The 23,025-nt window shown below is 41.7% G+C and overlaps 1 protein-coding gene across 1 annotated transcript in view; it reads left to right on the forward strand.

The window, feature by feature from the left end:
- The first annotated feature begins 424 nt into the window (after positions 1–424).
- LOC135528412 (adenosine deaminase-like) overlaps positions 425–23,025 on the forward strand; it is a 32,922-nt gene continuing 10,321 nt past the window's right edge. The window contains exons 1-3 of the mRNA XM_064957473.1: positions 425–570; positions 18,654–18,715; positions 19,047–19,169. Coding sequence (XP_064813545.1) covers positions 526–570; positions 18,654–18,715; positions 19,047–19,169 — 230 coding nt within the window. The 5' untranslated portion in view covers positions 425–525. The remainder of the gene's footprint in view (positions 571–18,653; positions 18,716–19,046; positions 19,170–23,025) is intronic.

Raw genomic sequence — 23,025 nt, forward strand, 5'->3', positions numbered from 1 at the left:
TTCCCTTACACCACAGTGTGGCACCACCAATACAAATGTTATGGTTTTGCTGTAACATTTATCATCATTAGGCCTTTATGTGTTTCCTTACCAGAAGTACAGTCCTGGCTATAGTAGCTCTGGACAGGATATAGGCCTAATCAGGTCATTGTTAACCCTCTAAGCATAGGATTAACCTGTGCTGCTAATCCTACACACCACAACCATTCTACTGGTTACATCGTGGAAACATTGTAACCATGAAATGTATCCATAGGTCTTAATAGATGTATAGAGGTGGAGAAACTCGATTTACGAGCGCGTTTATGCCAAATACCGATTGGAACGTGGAATCGCTGTTGAATTCACATCTGAATTCACGTCTGTGCTCAGTGTGGGTTGGATCAAGGCGTGTCGCGCTAGCCATGTAGGCCTGCCTATATAATGGGAACGTTAGCCCTGACCGGGAGAAGCTTGAAGTCGCGCCACTCATTCTGTGCTTTCAGCAGTTTCACATTCATCGGCAGTCACAGGAGAGCTTTCACAATGGCAGAACACTTTACAGAGCAAATAGTATTTAACAAACCAAAGGTAAGTTACAAATGAAGAACATAATATATCAGGCAAAGCGAATTTTGCAGTAAATGATTCACTCGTATTACTCAACCACGTTCTTGTATATAGGAAATATACCAGTTCACTCAGCTACTTTGTTTATATGGTAAGGTTTAACTTCGTTAATTCATCTGTTTGATTCTAAAACCCCGGATGCACATGGTTAGAAGAAACGAAAGGTAGTCTACAGGTTAGGATTAGCAGGTTAGGAGAATTAGGTTAAGGTTAGCGAAAATGCTTTCCTAACACTGCTACGAAAATCACTTCGGACAAAGTGGCATGTTTTTAAGGAGTCCCAGTCTACTACTACAGCAGAACTGCCGTCCTTGCGCAATTAACCTATTAATTTACACAAGCCTCGCCGAGCAACACGTTAAATGGAGAATGCATAGCCTTGATCGGTGTTACTCACTATTTTTTTGTAAGGGGGCACTTTGGGTTGAGACAATCATTCAGAGGCCGGCACAGAACTTAAATCTGTTGTACGTTTCCTTCCAATATTATCAATTGAGAGCAAATTCGGAGCAATAGAGCACATGCAATTGATTTGATTTACAGCACATCACAAATATATAAACTCAGTAAAAAGAAACAGATCATCACTGTCAACTGCGTTATTTTCCGCAGTCCTAGCATGTGTAAATATATGCATGAACATAACAAGGTTCAACAACTGAGACATAAACTGAACAAGTTAAACAGATGTGTGAATAACAGAAATGGAATGTGACCCTGAACAGGGGGGTCCATATCAAAAGTACCAGCTGCATTAAGTACTTCCAGTGCATCTCCTCCTCATGGACTGCACCAGATTTGCCAGTTACCCCATTCTTCCACCAAGACACCTGCAAGTTCCCAAACATTTCTGGGGGGAATGGCCTTAGCCCTCAACCTCCGATCCAACAAGTCCCAGACGTGCACAATGGCATTGAGATCCAGGCTCTTTGCTGGCCATGGCAGAACACTGACATTCTCTTCTTACATGAAATCATGCACAGAATGAGCAGTATGGCTAGTGGCATTGTCATGCTGGAGGGTCATGTCAGGATAAGCCTGCAGGAAGGGTACCACGTGAGGGAGGAGGATGTCTTCCCTGTAATGCAGAGAGTTCAGATTGCCTGCAGTGACAACAAGCTCAGTCTGATGATGCTGTGACACACCGCCCCAGACCAAATCAATCCCGCTCCAGAGTACAGGCCTCAGTGTAACACTCATTCCTTCGACGATAAACGCAAATCTGGAACCGCGACTCGTCAGTGAAGAGCACTTTTTGCCACTCCTGTCTGGTCCAGCGATGGTGGGTTTGTGCCCATAGGTGACATTGTTGCCGGTGATGTCTGGTGAGGACCTGCCTTACAACAGGCCTACAAGCCCTCAGCCCAGCCTCACTCAGGCTATTGCGGACTGTCTGAGCACTGATGGAGGGATTGTGCATCCCTGGTGTAACTCGGGCAGTTGTTGCCATCCTGTACCTGTCCTGCAGGTGTGATTTTTGGATGTACCGATCCTGTGCAGGTGTTTTTACACATGGTCTGCCACTGTGAGGACAATCAGCGGTCCGTCCTGTCTACCTGTCTTAGGCGTCTCACAGTACATTGCAATTTATTGCCTTGGCCACATCTGCAGTCTTCATGCCTCCTTGCAGCATAACTAAGGCACGTTCATGCAGATGAGCAGGGACACTGTGCATCCTTCTTTTGGTGTTTTTCAGTCAGTAGAAAGGCCTCTTTAGTGTCCTAACTTTTAGTAACTGTAACCTTAATTGCCTACCATCTGTACGCTGTTATTGTTTTAACGACTGTTCAACAGGTGCATGTTCATTAATTGTTTATGGTTCATTGAACAAGCATGGGAAACAGTGTTTAAACACTTTACAATGAAGATCTGTGAAGTTATTTGGATTTTTACGGATTATCTTTGAAAGACAGGGTCCTGATAAAGGGACTTCACACACACACACACTCACACTCACACTCACACTCACACTCACACTCACACACACACACACACACATATATATAATAGGTTACATCACATAAGACCCATATTAAGGGTTACCTCAATAGTTGGATGAGTGAAAATGTCCCTTCTGCTCCTTGACTGAATTAATTCTAAATGTATAGTCTGTTGCTGCTATTCTTGAGAGGCAATCCAGGTGTGCATTGGTCAGTCTGTTTCTCTATTTTTGTTTCACAATGTACATTGTTGAAAATTTTGCTTCACATAAATAAGCGCTGACAAAAAATTGTACCTTTTGCACACACTGCTTCAGAAGTGGATGCTTCAGAAGTGGATACTCTGTGTCTTACACAAGGCTCCAGAAATGGGTAACACCTGATCTTAGTTCACTTAGTTCACTTTGAAATATGTCATTTGCCTGCAGCTCCACTATCTCTCTCTCTCTATGCCAGCACGGTCAGGACAGAGAGCTGTGATGACTGGGGTCAGAGATGACACTATCTCTCTCTCTATGCCAGCACGGTCAGGACAGAGAGCTGTGATGACTGGGATCAGAGATGACACTATCTCTCTCTCTCTATGCCAACACGGTCAGGACAGAGGGCTGTGATGACTGGGGTCAGAGATGACACTATCTCTCTCTCTATTCCAGCACGGTCAGGACAGAGGGCTGTGATGACTGGGGTCAGAGATGACACTATCTCTCTCTCTATGCCAGCACGGTCAGGACAGAGGGCTGTGATGACTGGGGTCAGAGATGACACTATCTCTCTCTCTATGCCAGCACGGTCAGGACAGAGGGCTGTGATGACTGGGGTCAGAGATGACACTATCTCTCTCTCTATGCTAGCACGGTCAGGACAGAGGGCTGTGATGACTGGGGTCAGAGATGCCACTGGCGCATTGGAAGGGGTTCTCAATGAAGTTGAAAAACTCCTTGTACTCCATCATATCCTTGAATCTTGACTCAAACTCCAACTTCAACTCTTCCAACACACGCACAAATGCATCATAGCTAAAATGTTGCAGTATGTCTGGGTTGGATGTGGTGACTGCTCTGAGTTTTGGGAAATGAACAAACTTGTCTGTCAGGTATGAACAGTGTGGTGATTTTTATTTTGAAATGCTGTGACCACACGCAGCATTTTGTCCAGAGTTTTATCTTTCCCTTGGAGCTGGAGATTCACCGTGTTCAGGTGGCAGGTGATGTCAATTAAAAAAAGCCAGCTTTAATATCAACTGTAGATCATCCACTTTAGTTCCTCTCCTCTTTCTTGCAACAAATTTACAGATTTGAGGGAGGGGAGAGAAATCTATCCAAAATTCTGCCAGGAGACAGCCATTTCACCTCATTGTGAAATATCAGGTCACCGTATTCTGTCTGGTATTCCTCCAGCAACTCACAGAATTTCCGGTGGACATGTTTTGTCAAAGTGGGCATGATGTGACTGGAAATGTCACTCTCTAAATGTGCTTGTTTAAAACAGTTGACTGCCTTCTGGCAAATAAGACAGTGAGCTTGTCCCATCATGCAGTACAAAACAATACTTGTCTGTCCATTTCCCTTGGAACTTTCTGTGTTCTTCTTGAATCGGCCGTATACTTCTCTTAGCTACGTTAGCTGCATTAGCTAGCTTCACTTCCCCGCCGCCATCTTCCTGATTTTCCTGGTTCTCCGGCAGTTGTTTGTTCTTAGATTCCCCCTCATTTTTATTGTCAATGGATTTCTGTTTCTTTTTTACAATAAATCGATCCATGTCAACCAGACTGCAAAATGAGCTAGTAGCAAACTGATATGTGTCAGTCGCTGTAGCTGAGCAGTTGTGTTCTATTTCGGCCTTTATGTTCAACAGCTGTGCTATACTGCTATCTATCTGCCGTCCAGGGAACAATAGACATATTCAACAAAAGTGATTCAGGCCTGCATTAAACACATTTAATTGAAATTGCGTCATTGTTATGTATTATGAATGGAAAATAGGTAAATCAGAGCGAGCCACAACACATTAATTGCTCGGCCTGCGGGCCGTGCAACGACTACCACTGGCCTAGATGGTCTACATTTTCTATTGATATATTTTGTCAGTCACTTACTGAGGTTTTACATAGCATGCAGTATACTTAAGCAATAGAGTACCACAGTATGAGTCATTGTACCAATAAAACCCATTGCGCAAACAGGGAAATGGTTCCAATCGTTTTTCCACTATTCATTTCTCCCATAGGGGATTTTAGGAACAATTACAATAAGGGCTGTTTTGTGTATGCTCTAATAAATAACACACGAGCACAATGATTAACACACGGGACGAGCCCCGTAATCATCTGCGCAATCCTCAATGGCACAAAAACAGGTACTCGCACGCACCAACAAACATTGTAACAATAATCGACCACCCAATGGAAACCAAATGGCACACTTATACAAGTACTAATCAGTGTGAATAGGGGACAGGTGTGCGTAATGAAAGTTCCGGAGGGATCCGTGACAGTTTGATTCCCACGGGGGACCAGGATAAAAAATTATGCACTCACTACTGTAAGTTGCTCTGGATAAGAGTGTCTACTAAAATGGAAAAACAATGAATAGACCGACCATTTCAGTTTTCAAGTATTTAAAGAAACTGTAAAACATATATCAAGGAAGTCTTTTTATATTCCACAAATATCAGATTACCAATGTAATTTAGACCAGTACACTTTTTTTGTCATACCCATGGTATATGGTCTGATATCAGGTCTTTCAGCCAACGAGCATTCAGGGTTCGAACCACCCAGTTTATAATGAGTATTAGGTAACATGCCACTGTGGGGATGGATGGTTGAATTGGTATGTGCTTTACTGGTGGAATCAGACTGATTCATGTGTTAGGCAGTAGAATATGTACTGTTTATGTAGAGTATAACATAAACAAAATATAACACCAGTAAAAAATAAATAAAAAAGGCCTTCCTTTCCCCACTACCTTCTAACTTCCCTCTACCCTCTAACTTCCCCTCACAGTCCCTTCAGTTTCCCTTAAATCCCGTTAGGTTGGCTGCTCAGCCTACCTTAGTTATCCTAGCCCTGCCATTCCCAACCAATTAGAGCGCTTGGAAATGCACATCTAGACACTTGCACCCGCCCATTCAGGTCAGTGTTATTGTCTTCCGAAGGGAGAAGACTCATGTTTCAGAACTTTTTATTGTCGACAGTGACACAAATGTCTCTGATGTGCTTGCATTGGAATTTAAGTTGCAGGGGGGTTTTAATGGGGGTGTTGCATGCTTTCTAATAATAATAATTACCACTAATTACTTAATGTTACTTTGATAACTTTCAACCATATGTTCTACTGGATGGCTGTAACATTTATTTTAATGTTAGAGTTGCCAATACTGGTTTGTGTATTGTTTATTGTATATAGTATTATTTTGTATTGCCATAAGTGTCTTTATTGCATTGATTGCATAAGTACTTTTGTAGAAGTGGTTTAATTGTTGTATTGGTAAAACATTAGGGGTAAAACGGTTCTCAAAATTCATGTTTCGGGAACGATACGGTACAGTGGTGTCAAGGTTCGGTACGGTTTCGATACATCGACAAAATAAATGCCTGAGAAATATGTCATTTGTATTTAGATTTTCCATGTATTATAATAGTAAACATGGGTAGCTTGAATTCCCAGGAGCATATTTGGAAACAAAGGGACAACAAAAAAGAGCAGTGCCTGCTTATAACATGAAATTAAATAGTCATTTAAAACGGAACTTCAACAAGAGTGCATAGTCCAGCAGCATATATCAACATTAAGTCACATAGCAGTGTCTTAAACAAAATAGAACCACTTGAGACTGGTTACTTGGAAAAAATAACAACATTTCTGTCAGATTTTCAAGATTTTCTTGAAGAAGATTAGTCAATCCACATTATCTGCAGTGAGCACAGATCAGCTTGCTGTGACAATGTCAGAGGCTGTGGAGAATACCCTCTCGCTAGGGACAGAGGTCACAGGCACAGCCAGGTAGCGCCTTGCTAACATGGCAACATTTTAACCCTTTGGTCTTCCACCATGTAAGTGGATCAGCATCCAGGGGAATACAGTCCACTTCCCTGTATGAGGTCACCTCCTCCTCTATGACTTTGACCTTTGACTTGGTTCCCTGCTCCTGGGTTGTAAACAACTCCCCAAAAAGCTCCGCCATGGCAGACTTCTTTTCTGGAGGAGAACGTCTGCCGTCTCTGGAGAGGGGTCGGCTCGTGTGGTATCTGTGGCTTGACCCGGCAGAATTAAATTAGATGAAAATTACTATCTTTGAAGTGGCTTTAAAAATATGATTTGTTGTTAGAAATATATATCAGACACTATTATGACAATTACAATTATTACTTTGTAATGAATTGTTAAATCACAAATTAATCAAATAATAAATGTCACGTGAACAAAATAAATACAATACCTGTTGTATATTGGTCACAATCTCTGTTGTGAGTTCATTGTCGACTCTCAGACGAGCAGCAGCATCCAGGTGCAGCAGGGACTTGAACCGGGGTTCCAAGGCAGTGCTCTGGTGTAAGAAGTCTTGGACACCAGGGTCAGCATATCTAGGCTCCATGTTAACTCTGATAGCAGTCTTGACATCCCTTACTGCAGGTTCATCGGATGCCACCGTTGAGTTCAGGATCATTGTTTTTCATAGGCAGGACCATGGAAACCCATGAAATGCTCTTGGTGCATATCAGTGTTGTGACTGTTTTGAGACATTTGCACACTTTGATAACTTCCTCTGCTTGTCTTATGTCATTTTCAGACAAAGTCACTATCTTTGACATTCTTCCTCACAGCTTGATAAGTCAGTGTAAGAACACACTGCAACTTTCTGCTCGAGGTATCTCTCAACCATGTCATGGCTTGAAATCCATCTAGTAGGAACATCTTGAATGAGTTTGTAGTTTGGCAGCTCCAGCATCTCCTGTTGTGTCTTGAAAACATGTGCAGCAGTTGTGCTGTTGTGAAAGAAGGATACCACCCTCCTGATCTTTGCTAGAAGGCAAGTTAATGGATTCAATGACATTGCTTTTTGAGATGCTAGATTAATACACTTTAAACATGTTTCTGAACCCTGCATTCTCTACCACAGAGAAGGGTCTCATATCTGCCGCTATGAATTTTGCTATCGCTGTGTTTCGCCAAACCCCACAGATTGGCACTTTTGGGTGATGCCGGCGCAAATGAGTAGTCATGTTACTCGTATTGTCACTTAAATAGGCTATCGGCAATGAGTAGAGCCTACATGTTGTAGAGGTTTAATCCACCACTCGTTGGCCATCCTTGTTACAGTTTACAGGGAAACCGAAATGTTCCCAGTTGGCAGACCTGAATGATACTGGGGTGTCTTCTAGTTCTGGCTCGTCAATGCTTGCCATGTTGCTCCTTTGCTTGTAGCTAACTGCTAATTCCTTCGTAAGCTAATTGCAGCTACAACGGCTCTGTTCTCGCTGGAGTGAAATAACTAATGAGCAGAGCTGCATACAGCTACGAGTCAAAACTTTTTATTTTTTTTAAGCTATGTGGATATTTTTCCCACGTTAATTTATACGCCATTGGTTTATGCAATAATAAAAACATTTTTACAATTAAATATGTATATATTTTCCTAGCTATATTATTAATGTATTGTTCGGTTCGCAGAGTGTACCGTGCACCCTAGACCATGTTCCGAACGGTTCGATAAGAATACATGAACCGTTTCACCCCTAATAAACAGTCTTTGGCATGCACACGCTATCCCAGCTTTTTCCATAGTTGCCTTTTATTATCCAGGCTGTAACACATCTGGCCATGATTGGGAGTTGTCCCATAAAGCGGCGCACAATTGGCTCAGCATCGTCCAGGTTTGGCCGCCGTAGGCTGTCATTGTAAATAACAATTTGTTCTGATCTGACTTGCCTAGTTAATTTTAAAAAATGAGGAGGTTTATTGTGCTGCCTTGGATGAGATTCTAAAGTCATCACAGACTGTTCTTGGCGCTTGCTCATGCTCTGAGTAATTTATGACCCTGTGGCACCTTGCCAGATCTGATAAAATTGTAGATTCTCGCACCTGGCTGGAGAGAGAGGTTGTCAATCCAAGTAATTTGTTTCTCTTTCTCTCTCCAAGAGTGAATGTTTATGTTGATGCTGTGTTTATAGCCCTTTGTAGACATGTTGTAAGTTTAATGCTGTTTGTCATTTATTCATCTACATATACAGTACCAGTCAAAATTTGGATGCACCTACTCATTCAAGGGTTCTTCTTAATTTTGACTATTTTCTACATTGTATTTTATATTTGAGATTCTTCAAAATAGACACCCTTTGCCTTGATGACAGCTTTGCACACTCTTGGAATTCTCTCAACCAGCTTCATGAGGTAGTCACCTGGAATCCATTTTAAATGAATAGGTGTGCCTTGTTAAAGGTTAACTTGTGGAATTTATTTCCTTCTTAATGTGTTTGAGCCAATCAGTTGTGATGTGTCAAGGTAGGGGTGGTATACAGAAGATAGCCCAATTTGGTAAAATACAAAGTCCATATAATGGCAAGAACAGCTCAAATAAGCAAAGAGAAACGACAGTCAATCGTTACTTTAAGACATGAAGGTCAGTCAATCTGGAACATTTTTAGAACTTTGAAAGATGAAACTGGCTCTCATGAGGAGCACCACAGGAAAAAGAGACCCAGTTTTACCTCTGCTGCAGAGGATAAATTCATTAGAGTTACCAGCCTCAGAAATTGCAGCCCAATAAATGCTTCACGGAGTTCAAGTAACAGATACATCTCAACATCAATTGTTCAGAGGAGACTGTGTGAGTCAGGCCTTCATGGTCAAATTGCTGCAAAGAAACCACTACTAAAGGACAAGAAGAAGAAGAAGAGAGACTTGCTTGGGCCAAGAAACACGAGCAATGGACATTAGACTGGTGGAAATCTGTCCTTTTGGTCTGATGAGTCCAAATTTGAGATTTGAGATTTTTGGTTCCAACCGCTGTGTCTTCGTGAGACGCATAGTAGGTTTACAGATGATCTCCGCATGTGTGGTTCCCACCATGAAGCATGGAGGTGTTATGGTGTGCGGGTGCTTTGATGGTGACACTGTCAGTGATTTATTTAGAATTCATGGCACATTCTGCAGCGATATGCCATCCCACCTGGTTTGCGCTTAGTGGGACTATCATTTGTTTTTCAACAGGACAATAACTCAACACACCTTCAGGCTGTGTAAGGGCTAATTGACCAAGAATGAGAGCGATGGAGTGCCTCATCAGATCTGGCCACCACAATCACCGGACCTTAACCCAATTGAGATGGTTTGGGAGTTTGAGTTGGATCGCAGAGTGAAGGAAAAGCAGCCAACAAGTGCTCAGCATATGTGGGAACTCTTTCAAGACAGTTGGAAAAGCATTCCAGGTGAAGCTGGTTGAGAGAATGCCAAGAGTATGCAAAGTTGTCAAAGGATGGCTACTTCAAAGAATCTCATATAAAATACTTTTGCTTACTACTGTACATTATTCCAGATGTGTTATTTTGTAGTTTGTCTTCAGTATTATTCTACAATGTAGAAAATAGTACAAATAAAGAAAAGCCCATGAATGAGTAGGTGTGTCCAAACTTTTGACTGGTACTGTATGTATATTCCATAGTTATAACCCTTAACTAATACTGTTTACATGTGTGCAGATATTTGTCTTCTAGAACCACAACAATAATATTCCAAGTCATTCGATTTACCACAATCATACATATACCAAAGTATGTGGACAACCCTTCAAATTGGGGGATTCGGCTATGTCAGCCACACCCGTTGCTGATAGGTGTATCAAAATCCAGCACACAGCCATATAATCGCCATAGACAAACATTGGCAGTAGAATGATCTTACTGAAGAGCTCAGTGACTCAACCTGGGACCGTCATAGGATGCTACCTACGAGCAATAACTGCTCAGACGCGAAGTGGTAGGCCACACAAGCTCACAGAATGGGACCACCGAGTGCTGAAGCGTGTAAAAATCGTCTGTCCTCAGGTTGCAACGCTCATTACCAAGTTCCAAACTGCCTCTGGAAGCAACATCCGCAGTACAAGCATTTGTAGGGAGCTTCATGAAATGGGTTTCCATGGCCGAGCAGCCACACAAGTCTAAGATCACCATGCTCAATGCCAAGCGTCGGCTGGAGTCGTGTAAAGCTCACCGCCATTGGACTATGGAACAGTGGAAACACGTTCTCTGGCGTGATGAATCACGCTTCACCATCTGGCAGATTGACGGACAAATCTTGGTCTGGCGGATGCCGGGAGAATGCTACCTGCCCTCACGCATAGTGCCAACTGTAAAGTTAGGTTGATGAGTATTAATGGTCTGTGACTGTCTTTCATGGTTTGGGCTAGGCCCCATAATTCCAGTGGAGGGAATTTTTAACGCTACAGCATACAATGAGATTCTAGATGATTCTGTGCTTCCAACTTTGTGGCAACAGTTTAGGGAATGCCCTTTCCTGTTTCAGCATGACAATTCCCACGAACACAAAACGAGGTCCATGCAGAAATGGTTTGTCGAGATCTTTGTGGAAGAACAACACTGGCCTGCACAGAGCCCTGACCTCACTAATGCACTTGTGGTGTTATAGCAGCAAAGGGGGCAGCATATTAATGCCCATGACTTTGGAATGAGCTGCTCAATGAGCAGGTGTCCACATACCTTTGGTGATTGTAGTGTATAAACATATTCAAATGGTCCCCAACACCCATAGCTGTTTCCAAGTGTTCAGTATGGGCCTCAACATCATGTTCTGACCAGACAGTACTATAGTGGGCAGAACCAAACCAATATGGGGGCATTCATAGCCGACTGCTCAGAAGGTGAGGGCATACCAGCCAACCATTTCAACATGGTCCTTCTCGACGGATTTAGCTACCAACAGTTTTTTACATGGTCCTTCATACCGCCAGATTTAGCGACCCAATATTTTTTTACACCGGTATACCATTATGAGATAAAGGTAGGACAACCCCTATGTATGTGTGTGTGTGTATAGACACCCTGTATGTCCATTTTATTATGTTACACTGACTGTGGAAGGAGGTAGACCGTAAGAAAGGGGCAGGACAATGACTTGACACATTCACTCTTTCTCTTATCGACCATAGGTCAACTATCCAAGTGACATAAGCATATACTGTGCATTACATAACATGTTGTGTCGTTTGATGAGTCTTGATTATATATTCTGTTGCTGCCATGCCTGCCTGTTACACACGCTAACAAAATTAAGTTGAAATAGACATTTTCTTTCAGTTCCTGTATCTATGTAAGCGGCAAGAGAACAGATTATAAATAACTATATTTTCCACTGCATGTACAATTGCGGGCAAATAAATTGTCACCCTTGAACTTTTCCCAAAAATTTCCTGAACATTGCACTCCAAAACACCTTGATAATCTGCCGAGTTCATGATATCCTGCACACATTCAAGGCCTCCAGTGACAGAGGCAGCAATGTGACCCAACAGACACAGAGTTTCTAAAACCAGGTGCAAGATTTCCAGAAATGCTTGCGAAGCAGACTAAGCAGATGTGGCCGGGGTTTGGGGTTTGAGAAGTGAAACATTCTTCCTTAAGTTGTTCATGTTCTCTAAATCTTAAGACAGAACCTAGATTGGAGCCAATGTCTTAAGTAGTTGAACATGTTATTGCTTCAACCATGTGAAAGTGTTTTAGTCAAAACAACTTTTATATTGAAGGAGTGCCTTTGATTTGACGGCCTGCAAACTGTGCAGTTTGGCGCGAGACGACCGTTTGACCGATGACATGTACCTGCGCGTGAGCTTAGCTAGCCAACGTCACCAGGATATCGCCTAGTGTGATCGGGGATAACTAGAGGCAGAAACTGCTTCTCCAATCTTCATAATGCACTCCCTTTTGAAACAGCATTATCAAACCTCCCCATGTTTGTTTGTAGGGAGAATGTATGAATGGCTCATTTGGTCATTGGAAAAACATAGGAAAACCCCACTGCTGAAGAAGACAAAAGATAGCCTGATTTGTACTTCTCAAAAACCCAATCAAACAAGACTAAATCCTGGGGGAAATGTTCTGTGGACAAGTGAAACAAAATGTGAGCTTTTTGGCAATACAGATCAGCGCTGTGTTTACTGACAACCAAATTTAGCATTCAATGAAAATAATACCCTCCCTACAATCAAATGGGGTAGGTATGCTAATGCTGTGCTGGTTGATTTTTCTGCCTCTGGTACTGGGAACCTTAAATGTGCAAGGCATCATGAAATCAGCAGATTATCAGGTGTTTTGGAGACCAATGTTCAACCCAGTGTCCAAAAACGGGGTCTCCGTTGAAGGTTGTGGGTCTTCCAGCAGGACAACGTCCCCAAACACACATAAAACGAAACACCCATGAATGGTTCAAGAAGAGGTTCTGGAGTGGCCAGATCTGAATCACATCCATAACCTATGGCGAGATCTGAAAACAGCAGTTGGTGGAGGTCACCTTTCAAACATTGAAGAATTAGAGACGTTTGCTCATGGTTAGTAAAGTAGGAAAGCACAGAAGAATAGCCCATGAGGAAATAAGTTGTTACTACAATGCCAGAAGATGACCTCACCTCTAAATGACTTAAACAGCTGTCTTAAACCTGATCCGTCTATGTAGCCTAGAGTGGATTGATGCTCTGACATCATTGCCCATGTTGTTGTTGAGGTAGAGAAGCTCTCTGCTTGAAAGTCTCTGTGAGATTGTTTGTCTCCCAGCCTTGATAGACCTGTAATGGGCCTAAACAACAGAGACCAGAGAATATCTTTACTCCTTAAAACTCACTAACGTAATTGAAACACTGTCTTCTTCAAAACCGCAATGTATAACTCATTGTTCAAATTATACACATGACACATTATCTAAGCACACATTCCCTCATCATTTTGTCTGTTTCTTTCTCGCATAGGCATGTACACATACACAGGCACATGCTCGCACGCATGGAGGAGTGTATTGAATAGGGATGCTGTAACAGAGACTTACACCCTGGGCATGTTGTCAGTGTGAAAAGTGGTTGTTGACAAAAAACCTTATTATAGGAACCTCTGTATAGCCGAGGAGCACATTGGTGGTAAATAACCACATCATACTCAGTCTTGCATTTTAAGCCACTCTCGTGCTGGAATAATACATGTGTATTGACTGATAGGTTTCATGTCTCAATCCGAACACAAAACCTAATGGCTCTGTGAGGCGAGATTACAGCTGTTGCTGTAAATTCACGAAGGCCTTTTGGTGTACTCTGACGTAGTTTTACTAGGGTGTGTAGTACACTGTGAAGTCTACCGAGTCATAGCGTGTTCAGACAGGCTCCACATTCTTTCTAAGGATGTAAATCATGGGGTGTCAAACTCATTCCACGGATGGCCTAGTGTCTGTGTTTTTTTTAATGTTTTTTTATTAAGACCTAGACAACCAGGTGAGGGAAGTTTTTAATAATGAGTGACCTTAATTCATCAATCAAGTACAAGGGAGGAGCGAAGACCCGCAGACACTCGGCCCTCCGTGGAAAGAGTTTGTCACATGATTGAAATGTTTCTCAGGAACTGATTTATTTCCCTATATTCCATAAGGTGACATCTAGAGAAAAATGGCTGTTGTGTTCAACTAGTTAGGATTTAGCCTGCATACAGTAGGCCAATGCTGTGCCAAAGATAACCCTGTTGGAGACACATTTTTATTTACAGTGCAGTCTAAAAATATTCAAACCCCTTGACCGTTTCCACATTTTGTTACGTTACAGCCTTATTCTGAAATGGATTAAATATTGTTTCCCCTTCATCAATCTACAAACAATAACCCATAATGACAAAGCAAAAACAGTTTTTTTTTTTGCAAATGCATTAAAAAAAAAGAAATATTACATTTACATAAGTACTCAGAGCCTTTACTCAGTACTTTGTTGAAGCACCTTTGGCAGCGACTACAGCGTTGAGTCTTCTTGGGTATGACGCTACAGGCTTGGCACAGCTGTATTTGGGGTATTTCTCCCATTCTTCTCTGCAGATCCTCTCAAGCTCTGTCAGGTTGGCTGGGGAGCGTCACTTGCCAGCTATTTTCAGGTCTCTCCAGAGATGTTCGATCAGGTTCAAGTCCTGGCTCTGACAGGGCCACTCAAGGACATTCGGAGACTTGTCCCGAAGCCACTCCTACATTGCCTTGGCTGTGTGCTTAGGGTTGTTGTCCTGATGGAAGGTGAACTGTCGCTCTGGAGCAGGTTTTCACCTAGGATTTCTCTGTACTCTGTTCCATTCATCTTTCCCTCTATCCTGACTAGTTCCCCAGTCCCTGTCAACTGTGGGATCTCATATAGACAAGTGTGTTTCCTTCCAAATAATGTCCAATCAATTACATTTACCACAGGTGGACTCCAATCAAATTGTAGAAACATCTCAAGGATGATCAATATATCGTTACTTTACTTTCATTAATCTGATGACTGTTATTTATCTAATCAACTACCTATGTTTAATTGTTACCCAATTTAAATTAATAGTGTAATTAACTCATTAGGACTTTGGGGCACCACGGAAGAGGTTGTTTAAAGAGTTATCATCTCCCAAATTAAACTCTAAAGGTCTTTACCTATCACATCCATAAAACAGTCAACGTATTAATCATTACCTCTTATCATTTCATCATTCTGAACAGTCGTAACCTCCTTGCAATTGCAAAAACCCCAGCCGTACTAATGATTCAGTACTACACAAATTAGTTTAATTATTTATTTTCTAGCTAACTAAATAATAGCACAGGATAACATACACACTTACTTAATACATTAGAAAGTGTCCCTAGCGGAATGACACAACAACATATGGCGGCTTGTTACACAACGACATGGAAAGGGAGAGAGGAAAAAGAGACACAGCGTTGAAATCATTCTCACAGTAATCATATACTTTGCACATGAATTGCCGCCCGTTTGGAGTAAGATGAATGTATTTATGTGTGAATGCCTTCGTTTGTTTATTATCTCTGTCTGAACCAGCCCTCCTTAGGAAGAGTGTTGGGTTGGCCTTTCAGCAGAACGCTTGTAAGGCTCTGATTGTCCAAAAGGGGACCCCGTTTTCCGTCTTCTAATGTTGTTCACTCTGGAAGATGCTCCTTGGAAGATAGGATAGCCAGCCGTGTCGATGGTGATGAAAGTAGCGTACTACATTGATTTGAGAAGAGTAGTACGGTGGAATGGTTCGAAGAGTAGTAGGATGGTCCCACTTAAATTCGCTTTTCTAGATATTTGTTTTAGGACAGCTAATCAGCTGTGCCAGTGATTGTCTGAGAGGGTTTTCTTCTCCAAATCATGTTGGTATTCAGGGTTCAAACCACTCTGGCGTGAGCTGCAGCTCGATGCTTTTCTGGTCTGGGAGTTGAGTTTATTTTCTTCGCCTCGTGTTGAGGTTCAAAGTTCCAATCATTTCAAATGTGTAGCTAACACTTCACGTTTTTCTGGTCTAATGTTAACTTCTTTACCAATCCTTCTATGCACTCTGGTAGAAGGGGGTGGTTCCATCAGGCTAACACACTCTCTGACCTCACTCGTGGCGTGGCTACTTACCATGTGTAAAGTTTATAGGGGTGGCAGGGTAGCCTAGTGGCTAGAGCGTTGGACTAGTAACTGAAAGGTTGCGAGTTCAAACCCCCGAGCTGACAAGGTACAAATCTGTTGTTCTGCCCCTGAACAGGCAGTTAACCCACTGTTCCCAGGCCGTCATTGAAAATAAGAATTTGTTCTTAACTGACTTGCCTGGTTAAATAAAGGTCAAAAAAAAAGGAGACAAATTCTCATGGCTCCTAAAATCACATTCAAAACGTATGACAAATGATGAAAGTATTTTTGTTATTTCATATACAACATTAAGGATGGAGACTTCATACATGTAGTGTATATACTTTTCAAGTTACCGTATTTCCTTTATAACCTTTTTAATGACATCACAAAATATCAACCCATATGACATGATTATTCTTTAGTTCACCACTGACCATTCCCCACATTCGTCTGTTAGAAATATTGTTCCAGTATTCGCTTTAGGACGTGTTAGGGTTTCGACGGGAAGACTGTTTGTATAGATGAAGCACATCCCTCTCTTAACCAAATCACTTTCATAATTTTTCATATTTCATATTGCCCTGTTCACCGGCGAACCCAGGAATTTCACGTATATACATTCATGATTTCTTACTCAAAGCGGGCGACAGTTTGTGTGCAAAGTATATGGTTACTTTAGGTGAGAGAACTTTCTGAATGTACCAATGTTAAGTGTCTCTGTCCCTCTTCCTCTCCATCTCTTCTTTAACAAGCGTCAATGTTGTTGTCATTCCGCTATGGACCTGTTATCAGCGTATTACGTCTCCAGTCAATAACCGGTGCGGAATGTGTATGTTTATCCTGTGTTCCCATTTAATTAGCTTGTAAATAAAATATTAAACCAATTTGTGTCATACTGAATCATAAGTAAGCCTCAGGTTTTTGCAGATGCAAGGAGGCTACGACTGTTCAGAATGATGATATGATACGATGTTATGATTAATAAGTTGACTGTTTATAGGTGTGATGGGTAAAGACCTTTTTAGAGTTTAATTCGGGAGATGGTAACTCTTTAAAGAACCGCTCTCGTGGTGCCCCAGATCCTAATGAGTTAATTGTTACATGATTAATAAAAAATTGGGTAACAATTAAACATAGTTAGTTCTAATTAGATAAATAACAGTCTTCAGATTGATGTTAAAGTCAAGTCACGACACATAGGGTCTACAGTGATTTTCGCACTTTTAATTACATACATTAAATTATACTAAAATAAACTATCTTCACATTTCCTATAGAAAACATATTAGTATTTCAAGCAGGGTTTCCTGTCATACTATAGTTAGTGGCCGGGATCATGTCAGACCATAATTATCACACTCGTACTAAACTCAATATATAATAACCGTAATGGTAAACCCTTCAAGAGCCAACCTGTCAGACACATACAGGGAGAGACAAAGGTTGAAAGTCATGCATTCTCCGATACACAACCCAACCAAGCCACACTGCTTCTTAACACAGCGCACATCCAACCCAGAAGCCAGCCGCACCAATGTGTCAGAGGAAACACTGTGCACCTGGCAACCTTGGTTAGCGCACACTGCGCCCGGCCCGCCAAAGGAGTCACTGGTGCATGATGAGACAAGGATATCCCTACCGGCCAAACCCTCCCTAACCCAGACGACGCTAGGCTAATTGTGCGTCGCCCCACGGACCTCCCGGTCGCGGCCGGTTACGACAGAGCCTGGGCGCGAACCCAGAGTCTCTGGTGGCACAGCTGGCGCTGCAGTACAGCGCCCTTAACCACTGCGCCACCCGGGAGGTCGTAGGATCTTAATTTGACCAGTATTGTCGTAACAAAATAGTACTGCAGCAACAGGATTTGAACACCTGTAAACTGTAAGATGATAAAGATGGCTTAGAACTTTTCAAGGTTCTTTCCTGTTGCTCGTCTTGGAAGATTTGTTATTTTTTAGGAATACATTACCTATATTCTCAATCTCATCCAGTATGTGCCTCAGACGGTCAAAAGATAACAAAATCGATACATTATATACCTTCCCTTTACAATCGAATCCTCTGGTCATGTTTTATTAGTTGTAACTGGGGCTTGGGGTGACCACAGTCAATCTGCCTTGTAGTCAGCTGGTGTAGAGTAGCTGGGCAAGATTTAGCACCTTCCTCTGTCAGCTCTGATGGAATAAGGGCCGAGCACTCAGTTGCTCTTCTTTGAACCTTCTCTGGCATCCCTGGCCTTTTCACCGACTGCAACAACTACGGTGCCCAGTCATGCACACTGCATTCGTTATAGATGTGGTCCAGCCAACACATTGCATTGAACCACATCACACAACAACACATGCTCTCTCAGTTGCCAATGTTTAGTTTATTGATTTGTTTGAGTTCATCCTGATTGTCTGTACTTCAATTCAGGCTAAATTACTCTATAGGTCATTAGGTTAAAGTACATTACATTTTGAATTTTGTCTCATCTTCAGATTGAGCTGCATGTGCATCTTGATGGCGCTCTCCGAGTGGAGACCATCCTAGACGTTGCCAAGTAAGTCTATAAACATGTTGAATTCTTAGTATTTTGTTTAAATAGTGTGTTTTATTACAGGTTTTGCAAGTTCTCTTTAAGCATTAACTGTCAATTACCTTTGGTAAAAGGACTATTAGACTCAAGTGACATGGTTTATTAGGTTCATGTGACACATTGTTCTTAGAGTATCTTTCGTTTGGAACATGTAGGCCTATTTATGGGGCTATTTCTGAACTAGCAATTTCCTTTAAGTCATTAATATAATTAATTGAAATGAACATTGAGCAGCTGTGGCTACCTATTGCTGGTTGTACTTTTAAAGTCCTCTGTTTCTGTATGTCTTTACCAGGCGACGTGGGATCCCCCTACCTGCATACACAGTGGAGGACATGAGACAAATCTGTGTGATACACCAGCCTGCCACCCTCACAGAGTTCCTCGGCAAGTTCGCAGAGTATATGCACGTTATTGCGTAAGTACCCTGAACATGAAGATGGCTGAGAGAATGAGATGCTGACTACTGCACGAATCCCCTGAGCTTTTGGTTTCATACTGTTGTTATCACCGGGAGAAGTTGTCTCACGATGTCAAACTCAATAGCAGTGGTGGAAAAAGTACCCAATTGTCATACTTGAGAAAAAGTAAAGATACCATAATGGAAAATGACTCAAGTAAAAGTGAAAGTTACCCAGTAAAATACTTATTGAGTTCAAGTCTAAAAGTATTTCGGTTTTAAATATACTCAAGTATCAAAAGTAAATGTAATTGCCAAAATATACTTAAGTATCAAAATAATTTTGAATCCTTTATATTTAGCAAATATAAAGGCACGGTTTTCTTGTTTTAAAATGTATGGATAGCCAGAGGCCCAATCCAACACTGAGACATAATTTACAAACAAATTATTTGTGTTTAGTGAGTTCGCCAGATCAGAGGCAGTAGGGATGATCAGGAATGTTCTCTTGATAATTGCATGAATTGGACCATTTTCCTGACCTACTAAGCATTCAAAATGTAACTAGTACTTTAATAGTTTTTTTTAGGAATGTAGTAAAAGTAATCAAAAAATAGTAAAGCAAAGTACAGATAACAAAAAAACTACTTAAGTAGTACTTTGAAGTGTTTTTACTTAAGTACTTTACGTGTTACAGCACAAGATGGTGTCAAGGGGCTAAACTACCAATCATAACTGCTGTACAGTGTGTTAGGAGTTAAGAGTTTAAATGTGTTTGCATGACACGCAATGCAATCAACAAGCTTTTAAAGACTGTCATTTGGGACTGTTATTTGTAATGATTGTGAATTGTGTGAGTTAAATAGCAGCCCAATTGAGGTACCTTCACTTTTAAGACCAGCGCTTGATAGGTCTTCTTCCTGGTTAGTATTATGCAATGTTTCCTCTGGTGGCCAGACTAGGGGGTCAGTTAGTTGAAATGCAGATCATGCAGCACAGAGGAGCACGTCATGATGCCAGCAGGTGTTTCTTTGGCAACCAACTGAACTCAGACAGAGTCAAGGTTGTTATGTATTCCATTCCCATTACAACACTACCTTATATTTAACCCAAAATCTACAGTACCAACATATTTCACATTTTGGCCCCCCAGATGGTACTTTTGAAAAAAGCAACAATCCTAGTAAAAATCTAACCTCAAACCAGTACATCACTGGGGCCAAACTTCCTGCCATCCAGGACCTCTATATCAGGCGGTGTCAGAGGAAGGCTCTAAAAATTGTCATAGACTCCAGCCACACTAGTCCTAGAATGTTCTTTCTGCTACCTCACGGCAGGTGGTACCGGAGCGCCAAGTCGAGGTTCCAAAAGGCTTAACAGCTTCTACTCCTGAACAGCTAATCAAAAGGCTACCCAGAGCCCTCTTTTACGCTGCTGCTACTCTTTGTTTATAATCTATGCATAGTCACTTTAACTCAACCTACATGTACAAATTACCTCAACTAACCGGTGCCCCCGCACATTGACTCTGTACCGGTACCCCCTGTATATAGCCTTGCTTGTTATTTTGCTGCTGCTGTTTAATTATTTCTACTTTTATTTTAAATGTTTTCCTGAACACTTATTTAAAAAAACAAACATCTTAACTTCTTAAAGTAGAGTTGGTTAAGGGCTTGTAGGTAAACATTTCACTGTAAGGTTGTTGTATTCGGCGTATGTGACAAATAACATTTGATTTGATTTTAACATGTGATGTTTCTATTCTCTGCCAGACTAACCAACAACCTCCCACAACTATGAAAAGAAGCAATAATGGTTTGTAGTCGTAGTCGTAGCCTCTAGCCAGGACAGAGCAGCTGCTAGCTAGCGGTTATGCTGAGTAAAGCATTATTTATCAAGTCCTTCCCTTGAAAACCTTGTAGTTGTGTCTGGTGCGACCCCCCCCCCCGCACACACACACAAACACACAACAAAATGGGGAACTTGATAGCTGCGTTTGGCTCATGCAGGATTTTTGTGTGTTTAGATGGATGGATAAGCATGGGGGTGGGGGAACAAAAAGCATTTAGACCAGGCCAGTTAGCAACAAGCGTTCGTGTTTTCACTTCCAGTGTAAAAGCCAGAAGCAGTCTTTTTTTTTTTTTCAATCATGTGATGTGAAACAGAATCTGTGTTGTGAAGTCAAAAAGCAACAGAGAGGGAAATGACCCTAGGAACATCTGAGTGAGTTTGCAGACATTTCCCACCACTGCAACATACCCCTTACTCCACAGGGACTGTTGCAGAAATATAAATAGTAAATCAAAGTACAGATACCCCCAAAACAACTACTTAAGTACTACTTTAAAGTAATTTTACTTACGTACTTTAGACCACTGCTCAAAAGTGAGCGTTTGATTAATCTCTTGATAAATGAGTGTTAGGGTGAGTTTGTTTTATGCTGGTAGTGTTACAGCACAAGATGACGTCAAGGTGCTGCAGGACTCATTTGTGTTCCTGTCAAGTTCAGTTTACAGGAGGTTGTGCTCCACCAAGCTCTTTAATCAGCTTTATTATTGCAGATGGCTCTTAGATGGAGATGAAAGTTCAATCTGTAGAGAGCCATGACAGGGAGATGACATGTACTGTATGTACTGTTTACTTCCCTGTTTTATTTCAACAAGAATCAGAACTGCTGTACGGTGTGTTAGGATTCAAGAGTTTAAATGTATTTGCATGACACGCAATGCAATCAACAAGCTTTTAGAGAACACGTGATCACCTCATTTGTTAAATTACGGCTAAAATATGAAAGTGAGGGGGAGCTTTGTATTGGGACTGTTATTTGTAATGATTGTGAATTGTGTGAGTTAAATAGCAGCCCAATTGGGGTACCTTCACTTTAAGACCAGTGCTTGATAGGTCTTCTTTCTGGTTAGTGAGTGAATGTAACGCAGACAGACACAGTGTTATGCAATGTTTCCTCTGGTGGCCAGACTAGGGGGTCAGTTAGTTGAAATGCAGATCATGCAGCACAGAGGAGCACGTCATGATGCCAGCAGGTGTTTATTTGGCACCCAACTGAACTCAGACAAGGTTGTTATGTATTCCATTCCCATTACAACACTACCTTATATTTAACCCAAAATCTACAGTACCAACATATTTTACATTTTGGACCCCAGATGGTACTTATGAAAAAAAGCAACAATCCTAGTCAAAATCTAAACTCAAACCTCACCCACTGCTCAGACTAACGTGATGTTTCAATTCTCTGCCAGGCTAACCAACAACCTCCCACAACTATCAAAAGAAACAATAATGGTTTGTAGTCGTAGCCTCTAGCCAGGACAGAGCAGCTGCTAGCTAGCGGTTATGCTGAATAAAGCATTCTTTATCAAGTCCTTCGCTTGAAAACCTTGTTGTTGCCCCCCCCCCCCCCCCTACACGACAACAACAAAATGGGGGAACTTGCTAGCTGCGTTTGGCTCATGCAGGAGTTTTGTGTGTGTAGGTGGATGGATAAGCATGGGGGTGGGGGAACAACACACATTCAGACCAATCATGTGATGTGAAACAGAATCTGTGTTGTGAAGTCAAAAAGCAACCGAGAGGGAAATGACGCTAGGAACATCTGAGTGAGTTTGCAGACATTTCCCCCCACTCCAAAATCCCCATTACTCCACAGGGACTGTTGCAGAAATGGGCACAATATAACAGAATGATATGCACTCAAAATCCAATGAAACTACTATTACAAATGACTATAATATTCTATTATCCCCTATGTCATTCGTCAAATACTGTACAGAGGCTGATCTTATGTCCTTTATCGTCATTGCAGGGATAATGATAATTACAGGGATAATGATATGTCATTTTCTCCTCCAGACAG

The sequence above is a fragment of the Oncorhynchus masou genome, chromosome 33 (assembly GCF_036934945.1).
Source record: "Oncorhynchus masou masou isolate Uvic2021 chromosome 33, UVic_Omas_1.1, whole genome shotgun sequence".
Taxonomy (NCBI): domain Eukaryota; kingdom Metazoa; phylum Chordata; class Actinopteri; order Salmoniformes; family Salmonidae; genus Oncorhynchus; species Oncorhynchus masou.